The sequence below is a fragment of the Galleria mellonella genome, unplaced genomic scaffold (assembly GCF_026898425.1).
Source record: "Galleria mellonella isolate WM207_F2 unplaced genomic scaffold, CSIRO_AGI_GalMel_v1 utg1650, whole genome shotgun sequence".
In the NCBI taxonomy this organism is placed as follows: Eukaryota; Metazoa; Arthropoda; class Insecta; order Lepidoptera; family Pyralidae; genus Galleria; species Galleria mellonella.
In genome coordinates, this window is record NW_026442010.1 from 492,501 (window position 1) to 503,961 (window position 11,461).

At 33.0% G+C, this 11,461-nt stretch overlaps 2 protein-coding genes across 3 annotated transcripts in view; one reads left to right on the forward strand and one right to left on the reverse strand.

Annotated features, from left to right (window-relative positions):
• Positions 1 to 9,078, forward strand: part of LOC113514440 (protein bric-a-brac 2-like) — a 46,086-nt gene extending 37,008 nt beyond the window's left edge. Inside the window, exons 9-12 of one of the 2 annotated variants that reach the window (XM_052892796.1) lie at positions 472 to 597; positions 1,870 to 2,024; positions 2,782 to 2,839; positions 4,298 to 9,078. In XM_052892796.1, coding sequence (XP_052748756.1) covers positions 472 to 597; positions 1,870 to 2,024; positions 2,782 to 2,839; positions 4,298 to 4,402 — 444 coding nt within the window. In that variant the 3' untranslated portion in view covers positions 4,403 to 9,078. Of the gene's footprint in view, positions 1 to 471; positions 598 to 1,869; positions 2,025 to 2,781; positions 2,844 to 4,297 lie in introns of both variants that reach the window. The other variant, XM_052892797.1, reaches the window with a different exon arrangement.
• Positions 9,079 to 9,368: 290 nt separating this feature from the next.
• LOC113523266 (uncharacterized) lies at positions 9,369 to 10,126 on the reverse strand. The gene is made up of 2 exons (XM_026909159.3): positions 9,988 to 10,126; positions 9,369 to 9,607 (listed from the first exon to the last, which is right to left on the reverse strand). The coding sequence occupies exons 1-2, from the start codon at positions 10,061 to 10,063 to the stop codon at positions 9,369 to 9,371; spliced, it is 315 nt and encodes a 104-aa protein (XP_026764960.1). The 5' UTR covers positions 10,064 to 10,126.
• Positions 10,127 to 11,461: the final 1,335 nt, after the last annotated feature.

The window sequence follows — 11,461 nt, forward strand, 5'->3', positions numbered from 1 at the left end:
CTTCCGTGATGTTCATAGTTGACAGCATCTCTTTTTTTGTTATGTTTACTACTCTAATTTATTGGAGGGACAAAGAAAGCAAGTCATGTCATCAAATGACATTGCCAAAGGTAGTTTCCTCAATTTTGACACGAGGTCTTCGTTTCCTTTCAGGTACGTAGTAAATTTCTTTGCTGTCAAGCAATCAATATATAGATGTTTCAACCTTTTGTTCAGTTTAGAGTGTAACAGCTAGTCTCAAATAGATGTCTTTTAAACAGAACTCTGCGATGTTTACCGTGTCTTCATGGAATTTAATAAAATGTAGGCCTTCCCTATATGACATATCAAGGAACGCTTATGATGTGACTTTGTCGATATCTCACTAACTACTGATGTTATCGATTTCAAATTTGGAACAGTTTTAAATATTGTTGGTTGACACATATTTTAAAAGAAAATAATGGATTAAATTATTTTCTTTATTTTCAGGTACCTTCAACACCACAGCCCCAGATAGTGACCACGTCGGGTCCATTCTTGGAGGTAACGCCCGGATTAGGCCCCGGGTACATGACGTCATCGGTCAACGTGATACACGTGGGCGAGAGACCACAGGTTAGTATATAAATTTACCCCGAACTAGTGAAAAATGAAAATTGAAACTAAGAGTCGACTTCAACAGCAGTTATAAATATATACTTCTTGTATGACTGATTTTGATTCATGTGATTAATTAATTAATATGCTTTTGTATACTCCCAAAGAGGGTTTTTTTTTTTTGATGGATGAAAATGGTATAGTAACCCCGCCTGCGCTAACGGGATACGCTGGCGGAGCACCTGTGATAGATGAGAATGAAAACGGCACAGTTAGCCCATCATGATGAATTCATCAGGAATTAACCATGACACAGGGAGAACCGCATTCAGATCGACCTGGTTGGGTATATTGTTAGCAATGGGATTCTCAGTCTCTATTACTAATAATCCCTTTCCCCCCTCCCAAAGAGGGTTGACGTCAGGCAGGCGGCCGGTCGTAAAAATATAGGCCAAATTTTTTTGTAATACAACATATTACGATGACCCCAAATAATAGTTGGAATAAAGATAGGAAGATAATTATGTACATTCACTTATAATATAGATATTAAGTTATACCAAAATGTACACAGGTGGACTTATCCCTTAAAGAGAATTCTTCCAGACAACCTTAAGAACCCGAAAGGAGAAAGTATTTATAGGATTTGTATATAAAGCATTACATATAAAGTCCAAAAATAATACTTTAAATAATAAATATATGTATATATAAATTAATTTTGAAATTATTTTAAATCCCTAATGTTTCGAAGAATAGAATAGAATAGAATAGAAATCATTTATTCAAATAAACTTACATTGAAGCACTTTTGAAAAGTCATTAAATTTTTTTTAATCTACCGCTCGTTCGGAAAGCTGTCTCATCACAAGAAGAACGAGCAAGAAACTTGCGTGTTGCTCTTTTAAATAATTTTATTATTACTTTACATTTTTAAGTTTAAGTGTGTGAATACAAACCACCAATTAGCACTAATTCAATTAAATACTCAAAAAGAAAAAATATTGAATACATAACCAACTGGTTAAACAATTAATAAGAGGAAATCAGTCATAGTGATTAGAGCAGACCAGTCCCTACAAGCAGCACCCGTTCACGAGTATGACGGATGAGCCAGCCATCACTGCGCTCGACCATATTTTAGGGAGCCCAATGATCCGGCCCACCACGCCGCCACAAGTCTGGAAGGTAGACAGAGATCAGAGACTAGCTACACGTAGGTATTAAAGAACCCAAACCTAAACAAAAAATCTCTTGCAAGCCTAGTTTATATTGGTTACGCGTTATCAGGTATCGCAATCGACGCAACAACAACAAGAGTTCAACATAACAAAACGGATTAGACGCAGCGAGGTGGAGTTGCGGCAGGCGGCCGAGTGCGTCAGTAAAGGGTTAACCTTTCAGACTGTCTCGGAACAGTTCAACATACCGATATCAACTATACGGTGAGCTGCCCTTATTTATTTATACTTTTACACACATTTTGAGTTAGTCGTGTGGTCCCAGTATAGAATAGGCCACCCCTTCCTTTCCCGTGGGTGTCATAAGAGCCTACTAAGGGAGGGCAAGGGATGGGCAGCAGCGTTCCTCTTAAAACATCTCTAAAGTCTAACTGCGGTTGCCAATCCGCATGCCAAACGTGGAAACAACTAGCAAAACCCCCCAAAGGGGGAGGCTTATATTTAGTAGTGGACAGTTAAAGGCTGATATGATGAGAATGAATGAGTTAAAAAAAATATTGTTAGTTATGTTTTTTAACATAAAATGTGGACACAAAAAATCATATTATTTGTCATTGATAGAAAAAATAAAATAATGAGACATAACAGATGTTTTCACTGCGCATGAGGAAGAGCACGACGCTAGATATTGTTGTCTCGTTCTATATTATACATGCGATAGCGAAAATGTATAACAACATAATATCGAAATAAATATATCATACTGCCTATGGGCCTTTGTGCAAAATTTTGACATCAACTTAGCTGACTTGGTGATTTACATTGTAATCACAGGTTATGTATGTGATAGATAGCTATTAAACTGTATGATATTGATAACACACACGTGATATTCTTGGTATTGTAGGCATGTAATTCTTCTTTGCTTCTATCAGGTAGGCCGTATGCTCGAGTCTGGAAGTCGTCATCAAATTTTCTTTTATAATATACTTAGTACTTACCTATTATATTTCTGTTGCAGTTTCTTTATGGCCCGGAAGGGAATCTTGCCGCGACGTCGACGCGGGCGCAGTACGCAAGTAGGTAATTTGATGTCGTCTATTCATGTTTAATTTAACAGTAGTATTTAAACAAATCAACACAAAATGGCGCTAGAGCAGAACCTAAATTGTCTCATCTTTCATTATAAAGATAGAAGATACGTATGGATGAAATATTTTTGCTCACACTGCGTTCTAATTTGATGTTCTAACCGTCCTAGCACATCTAGTTATCAAATGTACTAATATCACAATTAGAACAATAGATATTCATGCCAAATGTGATAAATTATGAAAAATTTAATACTATTTCAAAAAGTAGTTTTCAATGGTATTGTTTAATTTTGTGTGTTTCCTTTAGGAGTGAGGCGTATTTATCATAAAATATATAAATCACAAGTATTCGAAGATAACAGATAACAGTTGTGCTTGCGATGTCATTATAACTGTTAAAAAATATCATTTATAATTCACCATACTCTAGTTATTCAAGCACTATCAACAAACAATTCAATATTCGATAACAGCCGGTCACTAACGTAGCTTGAAATAACAGAACAGCCAATAAAAAAGCTAAACAACTATTCTTGTCTTTGTTTTTTTTGTATAATATTGTCATAAGCTAAAACGAGACACACGTAGTATTTATTTGAAATAAACCAAAATTATAGTAAGTCGTTTCATAAGAAGAAATCCTCTTTGAAAAGCGTATTCTTAATTAGATCGTGTTATCTGTTATTTCGTTGATTAATCTAGCTCGCTCACACCCATTTGATATATTGTTGCTAAAATGAAATGCACCTATATTATACTTAAACACATATTTGTATGTTATTTCCTTCCTAAAGGGCCGTGGTTGAAAAAAATAACATCTGTTATTTAATAATAGCTATTGGACCCTGTTATTATTACGTAACAGTAACAGGAATAACAGATATTATGTTTGTCCTGTTATAACCCACGTCTAGTTTCCTTCACTTGCATTATACATTTGTGCAAACTTTAGTGGCTGTAAAAACATCACAGCTATAAGTCAATACGTTTCTTTGTAGGTATTTTTCGTACGCTTGTGACATTGATTTTACACAGTTGATTCCGCACGTTACGGTAGGATTTTAATACGTATATTACATTACATTGCTGTTTTTTGGTATTTCATAGTGTTTCACCATAAAATATTATTATTTCTTTATATTACATTATAGAACACGTGGTTTTAAATAAAAATAAAAGGAAAAAATTTGACACTTACCAAAAAGAATTTCCCATGATTTTTAGTTCAAATAATGATCTGAATTCACTATTTTAGTTATTACATTGATTCATTGTATGGTATACAATGGATGGGGCAGATTGGTAAAAACTGTATAAATTGGCACAAGCTATATAGAAAATAGTTACATTAACTAGGATGTCTATAAAAGATGTATATTTTCTATTTAACTAACTCCTATAAGTAACCTATTTACATTTTAATTACTACGATATTTTTTCCAGCTGAAGCCATGCACTAGTCCAGAGCCCCCGTTCCACATGCAGCACTTCAAACTGCCAGACATGATAGCCATGCGGGCGATAGGTGACGACGAGACGTCTTCGTAAACCTCATTTTCGCTCAAACGGAACCTGTTCTCGCCCAAATAGAACAGGTTCTCGCCTAAAACGAACAGTTTCTCGCCTAAATAGAACTGATTGTCATGGAACTGCGGTAAAACTCGTCCAAATAGATTGATGTCTTTCTGGTCTGATGTTAATTTTGTGTGATCTGTGATTTATCTCATTTAAAAGTATTTTATCGTTTATATGGACAAGGTCAGACGCCATGTGTTAATGATAGAACGTTGAGCGGTATACGACAGCTGTAATTATAAATGTAAATGTTTTAGATATCCTGTATAAGTAAGGCCCTCTGTACACGCGTCAACTAGCCTGCATCTTAATAGATGCGATTTAAATTCGCTTGTTTTTTACATCAATACTCATTGAATTGTATAAAAATTGTACAAACAATACAAAACTGTGCATCGGAAATTTCTGTCCAACACGTATCATACTGAGCCAGTAGTGTGAGTTTTACAAAGATTTATGTCACTGTGTGTGACTTTTACAAATATTTAATTTAACGTCAATAAGTCTGTATTTTATTATTGAAACTTTCTTAAATATCAACTAAAGACGCAGCTAAGTTATGAATAAAAATAGTCAAGGTATATGAAATGTAACGCAGTAGTAACGTAAATCTCTGTCCAACTCACACTAGGGATTTAGGCATTAACTCCAGTCACGAGGGAGTCGATATGTGTGTATAGGAATTAAACGTATATGGTTTCTATGAATATAAATGGTTCGAAGAATAAAAAGCTTATAGTGTCTATATCAACAGTGGACAAGGATGTAGCCAAATATAGTATAGGGACAGTTGTGAAAAGTAGAGCGAGTATTTTTTTGTCCATTTTTTAATTTAAGTTGATAAAACAGGGCAGTGATGTTCATAAGATGGATTTCGAATTCAAACATCAATGTTATTAGCCCCCCTCCCGCTCTTCATTTTGAAAGTGTTGTAGACTGACAAATTGTATGAGTTCTTTTTTTGTATTCGATTACGAATTGCCAGTGGTCATTTTAGAACCATAAGGAGATTAAATAACTTTAATCATATTGTTATTTGTATCATTTAACCCGACCAATGGGATGGTACTATTCCGAAATATTATGACTAAAGAACGAGATGACTATTAAATTCAGCTGGGTTAAGAATCGATGACAATATGATTAGCGTAAGGTGCCTGTTATACCCCCAGCAGGTTTTAACTACACTTTAAATATTGTAATAGTGTATACATATTGCGTTGTGGACGAGATAGAGAAGGCCTAATGCGGCAAAATTGTAAATATCTACTATGTAATATAGAATCTCAAATATGTATAGAATTAGATATAGACTTTTGTTTAAAATAATATTAAGATGAAATTGATAAGAATGTATCACGCCATACAAAGTGGATGTAGTAGAAGCAGAGTTGGTAGTGAATTTAAGCGCAAATTACAGTTTAATGTTTTTGTAATTATTTCTGCAACTGGGTGCAAATATGATATAAGGCATATTGAGAAAAGGTAAAAAAGTAGTAAAAATTTTAGAAATGTTAATATCGTTTCTTAGCAATTTTATGAGTAACTGTTCATAATGGAAGTACCTATCACCGATCGGATTTGTTTGTTTGCTAGAAAATAAACTGTATAACGGTGAAAATAAATTTCATAATTTCAACAAGATCAATCGATTGAATCAGTTACTTAGCTCGACTCTTTTCAATAAACAAAAGAATAATTTAAACTATTTTAAATAATTAAAAACTTTAAAAGGTCTAAAATTTAAATGACATATTCATTTAAACATGTTTTAAGCTCAAAATTAACCTTATCCATTTATTTTTATACTATAACCATAAGGTTACTGATTGTTATTAAAAAAATATATGAAGCTACCAGAAATGCGGCACTGTTTTTAAACACATTTTAGCTATTAAATAATTACCAATCATCATCATCGTATTTAACACGATAGGCCAAGCCAACTGACTTGAAATGTCACTAGTCTCCTGCCAGGATATACCTATTGATAGCGCAGGCAGGATTACTATTTCTTTATCATCGCCCATTACATAACGAATCATTATGATATTTGGCATACACCTATCATATGGGATGAAAAAGGGCATAGGCCACTTTTATCCAAGTCACGAATGAAAGTATTTAAAAAATCTTTTTATGTTCATTAAGGATATAACCTTGTATTAAATTTCATCAAATCTGTCTGGCTTTAATTTTTTGCTTTAACGACCACTATTTGAAAACATTTTAATGGTAATATAAAACAAAAAATATTGTAAAAACAATTGCCTTTATGTCATATGTGCATTCCGTGAATACAACATGTCCAGTGAAAGTAAAGTTCAGTATCTGAAGGTAGATTTGTTTTTAATGAATTACTTTTACATTTATCGTTTCATAATCGCCTCCTATAACTTCCTGTGGTGACACATTGAATAAAGACATCTCAGTATTACTGTCACTATATAAAGACATAAACCGACTCGCATTTATGCTAATTATTTTCATGTTATGAGAAGAGACCCTATAAAACAGTGGGAGGTAGATGATATTTCTTTTTTATCTCAGCGCTTCTAATAATTTGGACATTTTGTTAGACACTTTTTTTATTTTATTTGCTTGCCAATATTCTATTATCATGTGAAGGTGGCGTCCTCTGGTGTCATGACATATTTGTTGTACATGTTGCTTGGTTGCATTTATACGATAGAGACTCGTCTTTTGGTATTGTCCTATTTTGCGTCTATATTAAGTTTTATTATTGTATTTTTTTTTTTTAATTCATTTGTAACACATACACAACATAATAATAGCGAGGCCTTGTCATGCTTTTAATAATAAATACAATAGTATTTTCGTATCGAATTTTTTTAACAGGCAATATTGTATATAAATGTATAGTTTATTATTTTAGTGTAGATTATAGAGCGATACTTTTTATATCGATTGACATTTTTTGTTGTATGGTATCGATTTTGTATCATTAGGTATAAGGCACTCTCTGATACCTATTGACTGTGTGAGGGAAAAATGCAAAAAAGGCGTTCAAAATGAAAACTAAATATTGTTGACGAAATATTAATATAAACATAACACTTTTGAAATGCAACAAAAATTTGTTGTTGTTGCATTTATGGCAGTAAGTAAGTAGTATGTTAGATACATAAATTACCATTATGTACAACACTTGTCTTAATTTTTCAAACAATCTTGGTCAATAAAGAATAGAGAGTTATATATATATATATATATATATGTATATAGTGGAGACTGACAGTATGTAGGCATAATCATGCAAATATAATATAAAATTGATAATTTTTAACGTGACAGTTCACGTATCTTTTCTTTCGATATAAAAAATATTGCTTGCTCTGAGTGGGTAGTGTGAGTTGTATGAAGATTTACATTAATCTCGCAATATGTTTACGTTTATGAAAATCTGAGTTACCGACACAATTCGCTAGAGAGGCAGCTAAGTGTTCTCAAACAAACTCAAATGCAGTGGTACGAGTATGTTAAACTCACACTATGGACTGTGTTAAACTCACACTAGGGCCTCTGAATGTACTAAGTAAATGTAGGCTTTAGCATTGACAGAGATATGCATTTTATTGTGTTTTGTTTTATTGTATTTGTTGTTTAGTCACAATTTGACGGATGATATTTTTTTAAGTATTCTAAGCAGTGATTAGAAGTTATTACCTGTTTTGGGTTAATTTCGTTGCGTGAAACATGTTTACAATTTTACGTTTCTGTACAAGGCAGCCGAGAATATTTTCTTTGTAAGTAAAATGAATTTTAGAAATGTATTTTTATACCTGAATAAGCAAGAATTATGTTGGCAGCTATTGTTTTTTTTGAACAGTATTATAATTTGAACAAGATTTATGTTTAAGGTGTTTCATTGAATATCGTTATATTGCCATTACCGACTTTAAAAAATAAATATTAATACATGAACATACCGGTTGCTACCAAGGCAGTAGATAGTTGGTATACGTATAATTATCGTGTCTTTAACAAGTTTATAATAATAATAATTTTTATTCAAGTAAATTTAATTGCGAGCATTTTAAAATAGTCGTTTTTTTTTATTATTCTATTTCGTGGTTGCAAAAGTAATCCTCCAGAGGTTGCCTGAAAGAAGTAGTGTAAAGTGCAAAGTGCAATAATATTAATAAAACTTCATTAACAAATACAAGGTTGCACTGTTACATATTTTTTTGCCCTAGCTTTCAAATTAGGGTAACCTGTGCCTTGGAAGCCAGTTCCTTCCAACACACAAGAACTAATACTTTGTATTTGTACATGCAGAATTAACAATATTAAGCTACAAAGCTAAGCAGGATGAAAAAAAAGGAAAAAAAAAGAAATATTTTGTTTGTTTGTTTGTTTATGTTAGATTTATTTTAATTTTTGTTCGTACAATCTCTTGAGTATAATAAAGAGTTGATATCTAATGCATTTAATATCTTTGAAGGTGCATACTTTCTAAGATAACTGTCCCGAGTATTTATTTTTTGAAGTCGGTTATCTTATGTTGTTTTTTTCATAACGCGAATCTCGCAAAACTCAAAGCTACGTAGTTTTGCAAAAAGTATACTAATAGTAGATGTGCGAGTGAGTAGTGACATACATACAGACGTAATAAAGTATTTTGTGTATGGGTTTGTTTTATTTTTCACATTGAAAAAAAAGTAAGTATAATAATCACAGATAAGCGCCGTGGGTGCGCGCATGAAACTAAAAGAGATAGCAACGTTCGGCGTAATTCTCTTTCTATTGTATGTAGTGTCGAAAACGTGTCTACTGGTTTCGATATATACGTCAGCAACTGTTTAAAGGATTGAACCTAAATAAGTACACAGTTAGGAAAAAGTGTTATTAAGGAGTTATTTATTTATAAAATTTACAACTGTGACGCCCAATTAAGTTACCATAACAGATTATCCTGTTAAGGCTTTTTAACCGCTTCCTTAAAAGCACTGACGCCAGCCATCAGTGCGTTCATGAATTTCGGGCCCTGATCAACTAAGCTATTGCTCAAATCCTCCAAGCTCTTCTTCTGTTCTGCAGCTAACTTGGCGAGAGCCTCCTTAAAATTGGCGAGTTCCACACACTGTTTGTTGGCTACGTCTTGAAACAGACTGCGCGCTTTTTCTTCAGAGGCTTTGACATCATCTATTACTTTTGCTGGAAGATAATGTTTTACTGCTAGTAAAGTTTTAAATAGTTTGTCTGAGCTGCGTAGGTGCTAAGACTACCTTATGAATTAAGGGATTGTTCCTAACGGGACTTTCGGCCCCATTGCTAGCAATGTCCTGTCAAACTCTACGCGATTCCCTCTGGAAATCATGATGGTTAATTCTTGATGAATTTATCACGATGGGCTAACTGACTAACTTGCTTCCCATTCATCATGAGTTACTGGCCTGCCAGGATATAGTGCAGGCGAGGCTACCATTCCATTTTAACTTATCAAAAAAAAAATCTCTAGTAAAAGGAATTAAATTCATATACGAGTATCAAATACTATATACAAGAATAGATTTTTTTTATGTAAATTTCCTTACAATTTTTCATCCATTGAATCAAACTGTCAACATCGTTCTTCCCATCCTTTTTCAGTTTTTCAAAAGCTTCTTCCATTACAGTTTTTTGTATTGTTTGTTTGGTTTTCTTTTTAAATTAAAGACAAATGTCAATAATGATATATCTAGATGGATTAGTTTTTTTTTTATCTACCAACAGAATTTAAGTAGGTCCTAACGTATAAATCTATCTATGGTATTAATTCTTTTTTTTTTTTTATACAACTTAGAATGGCAAACAAGCTGACGGCCCACCTGATGGAAAGTGGTAACTATTACGTATAGACATGAGCAGTACCATAGCACAGATAATATAATACTATACTAGTACATATATATATATATATATATATATATATATATATATATATATATATATATATATATATATATATATATATATATATATATATATATATATATATATATATATATATATATATATATATATATATATATATATCTAATTTGTTCTTACTCTGCAATAATTAAATCATTCAATAAGTTCATGATCATATTATATATTGAAAATTTATTATTACCCCAACATAAGTGATGACGAGCGGCAAGATAATACTCTGTTGAAAAGCAAGAAAAATTCTTCACTGAAGCGGGCTATTGAGCATTTCTTTGAAAAGCCGAAGAAAAAAAAAGAATTCAGTTCTCAAATCGTCGGTTGGTCAATCGAATCAGAGTTGAACAGAACGTCTTATAAGACGTTCCACTCTGAATCTGATCGAGAGATCGATAGTCTGAGTGTCTATGTGTCTGAGTGTCTAGTGTCTGTGTGTCTGAGTGTCAAGTGTCTGAGAGTCTAGTGTCTGTGTGTCGGAGTGTCTAGTATCTTAGTGTCTAGAGACTGTGTGTCTAGTGTCTGAGTGTCTAGTGTCTGGGTGTCTGGGTGTCTAGTGTCCGAGTGTCTAGTGTCTGGGTGTCTAGTGTCTGTGTGTCTGAGTGTCAAGTGTTTGTGTGTCTAAGTGTCTGAGTGTCTAGTGTCCGAGTGTCTAGTGTCTGAGTGTCTAGTATCTGAGTATCTAGTGTCTGGGTGTCTGGGTGTCTAGTGTCTGAGGGTCTAGTGTCAGAGTTGTAACGGTTCGCCATATGTGTGAAAATACATTTAACGCTATCTTGCGGAGAAGTGTTGAACTTGCAAGAAATGTAAATAATAAATTAATATTTTAATATTTGCCGAAGTAAGTATAAAGCTAGAACACGTTCTAACAAAAGTAATACTGAATGAGCGTCCATTTAATATTAATTTATATTGTTTGATCTTGATGCATCAATATCAATCGATGTTCAAAATGGCTACGGTAACCACTTGCCATCAGGTGGACCGTATGCTTGTTTGCCACTTCAGTGGTATAAAAAAACATTGTACGTCATAATGGATCTGAATAAATAAAACTACCATTTTCGTATGAAAATCATATATGTTACAAAATTTATAAATTAG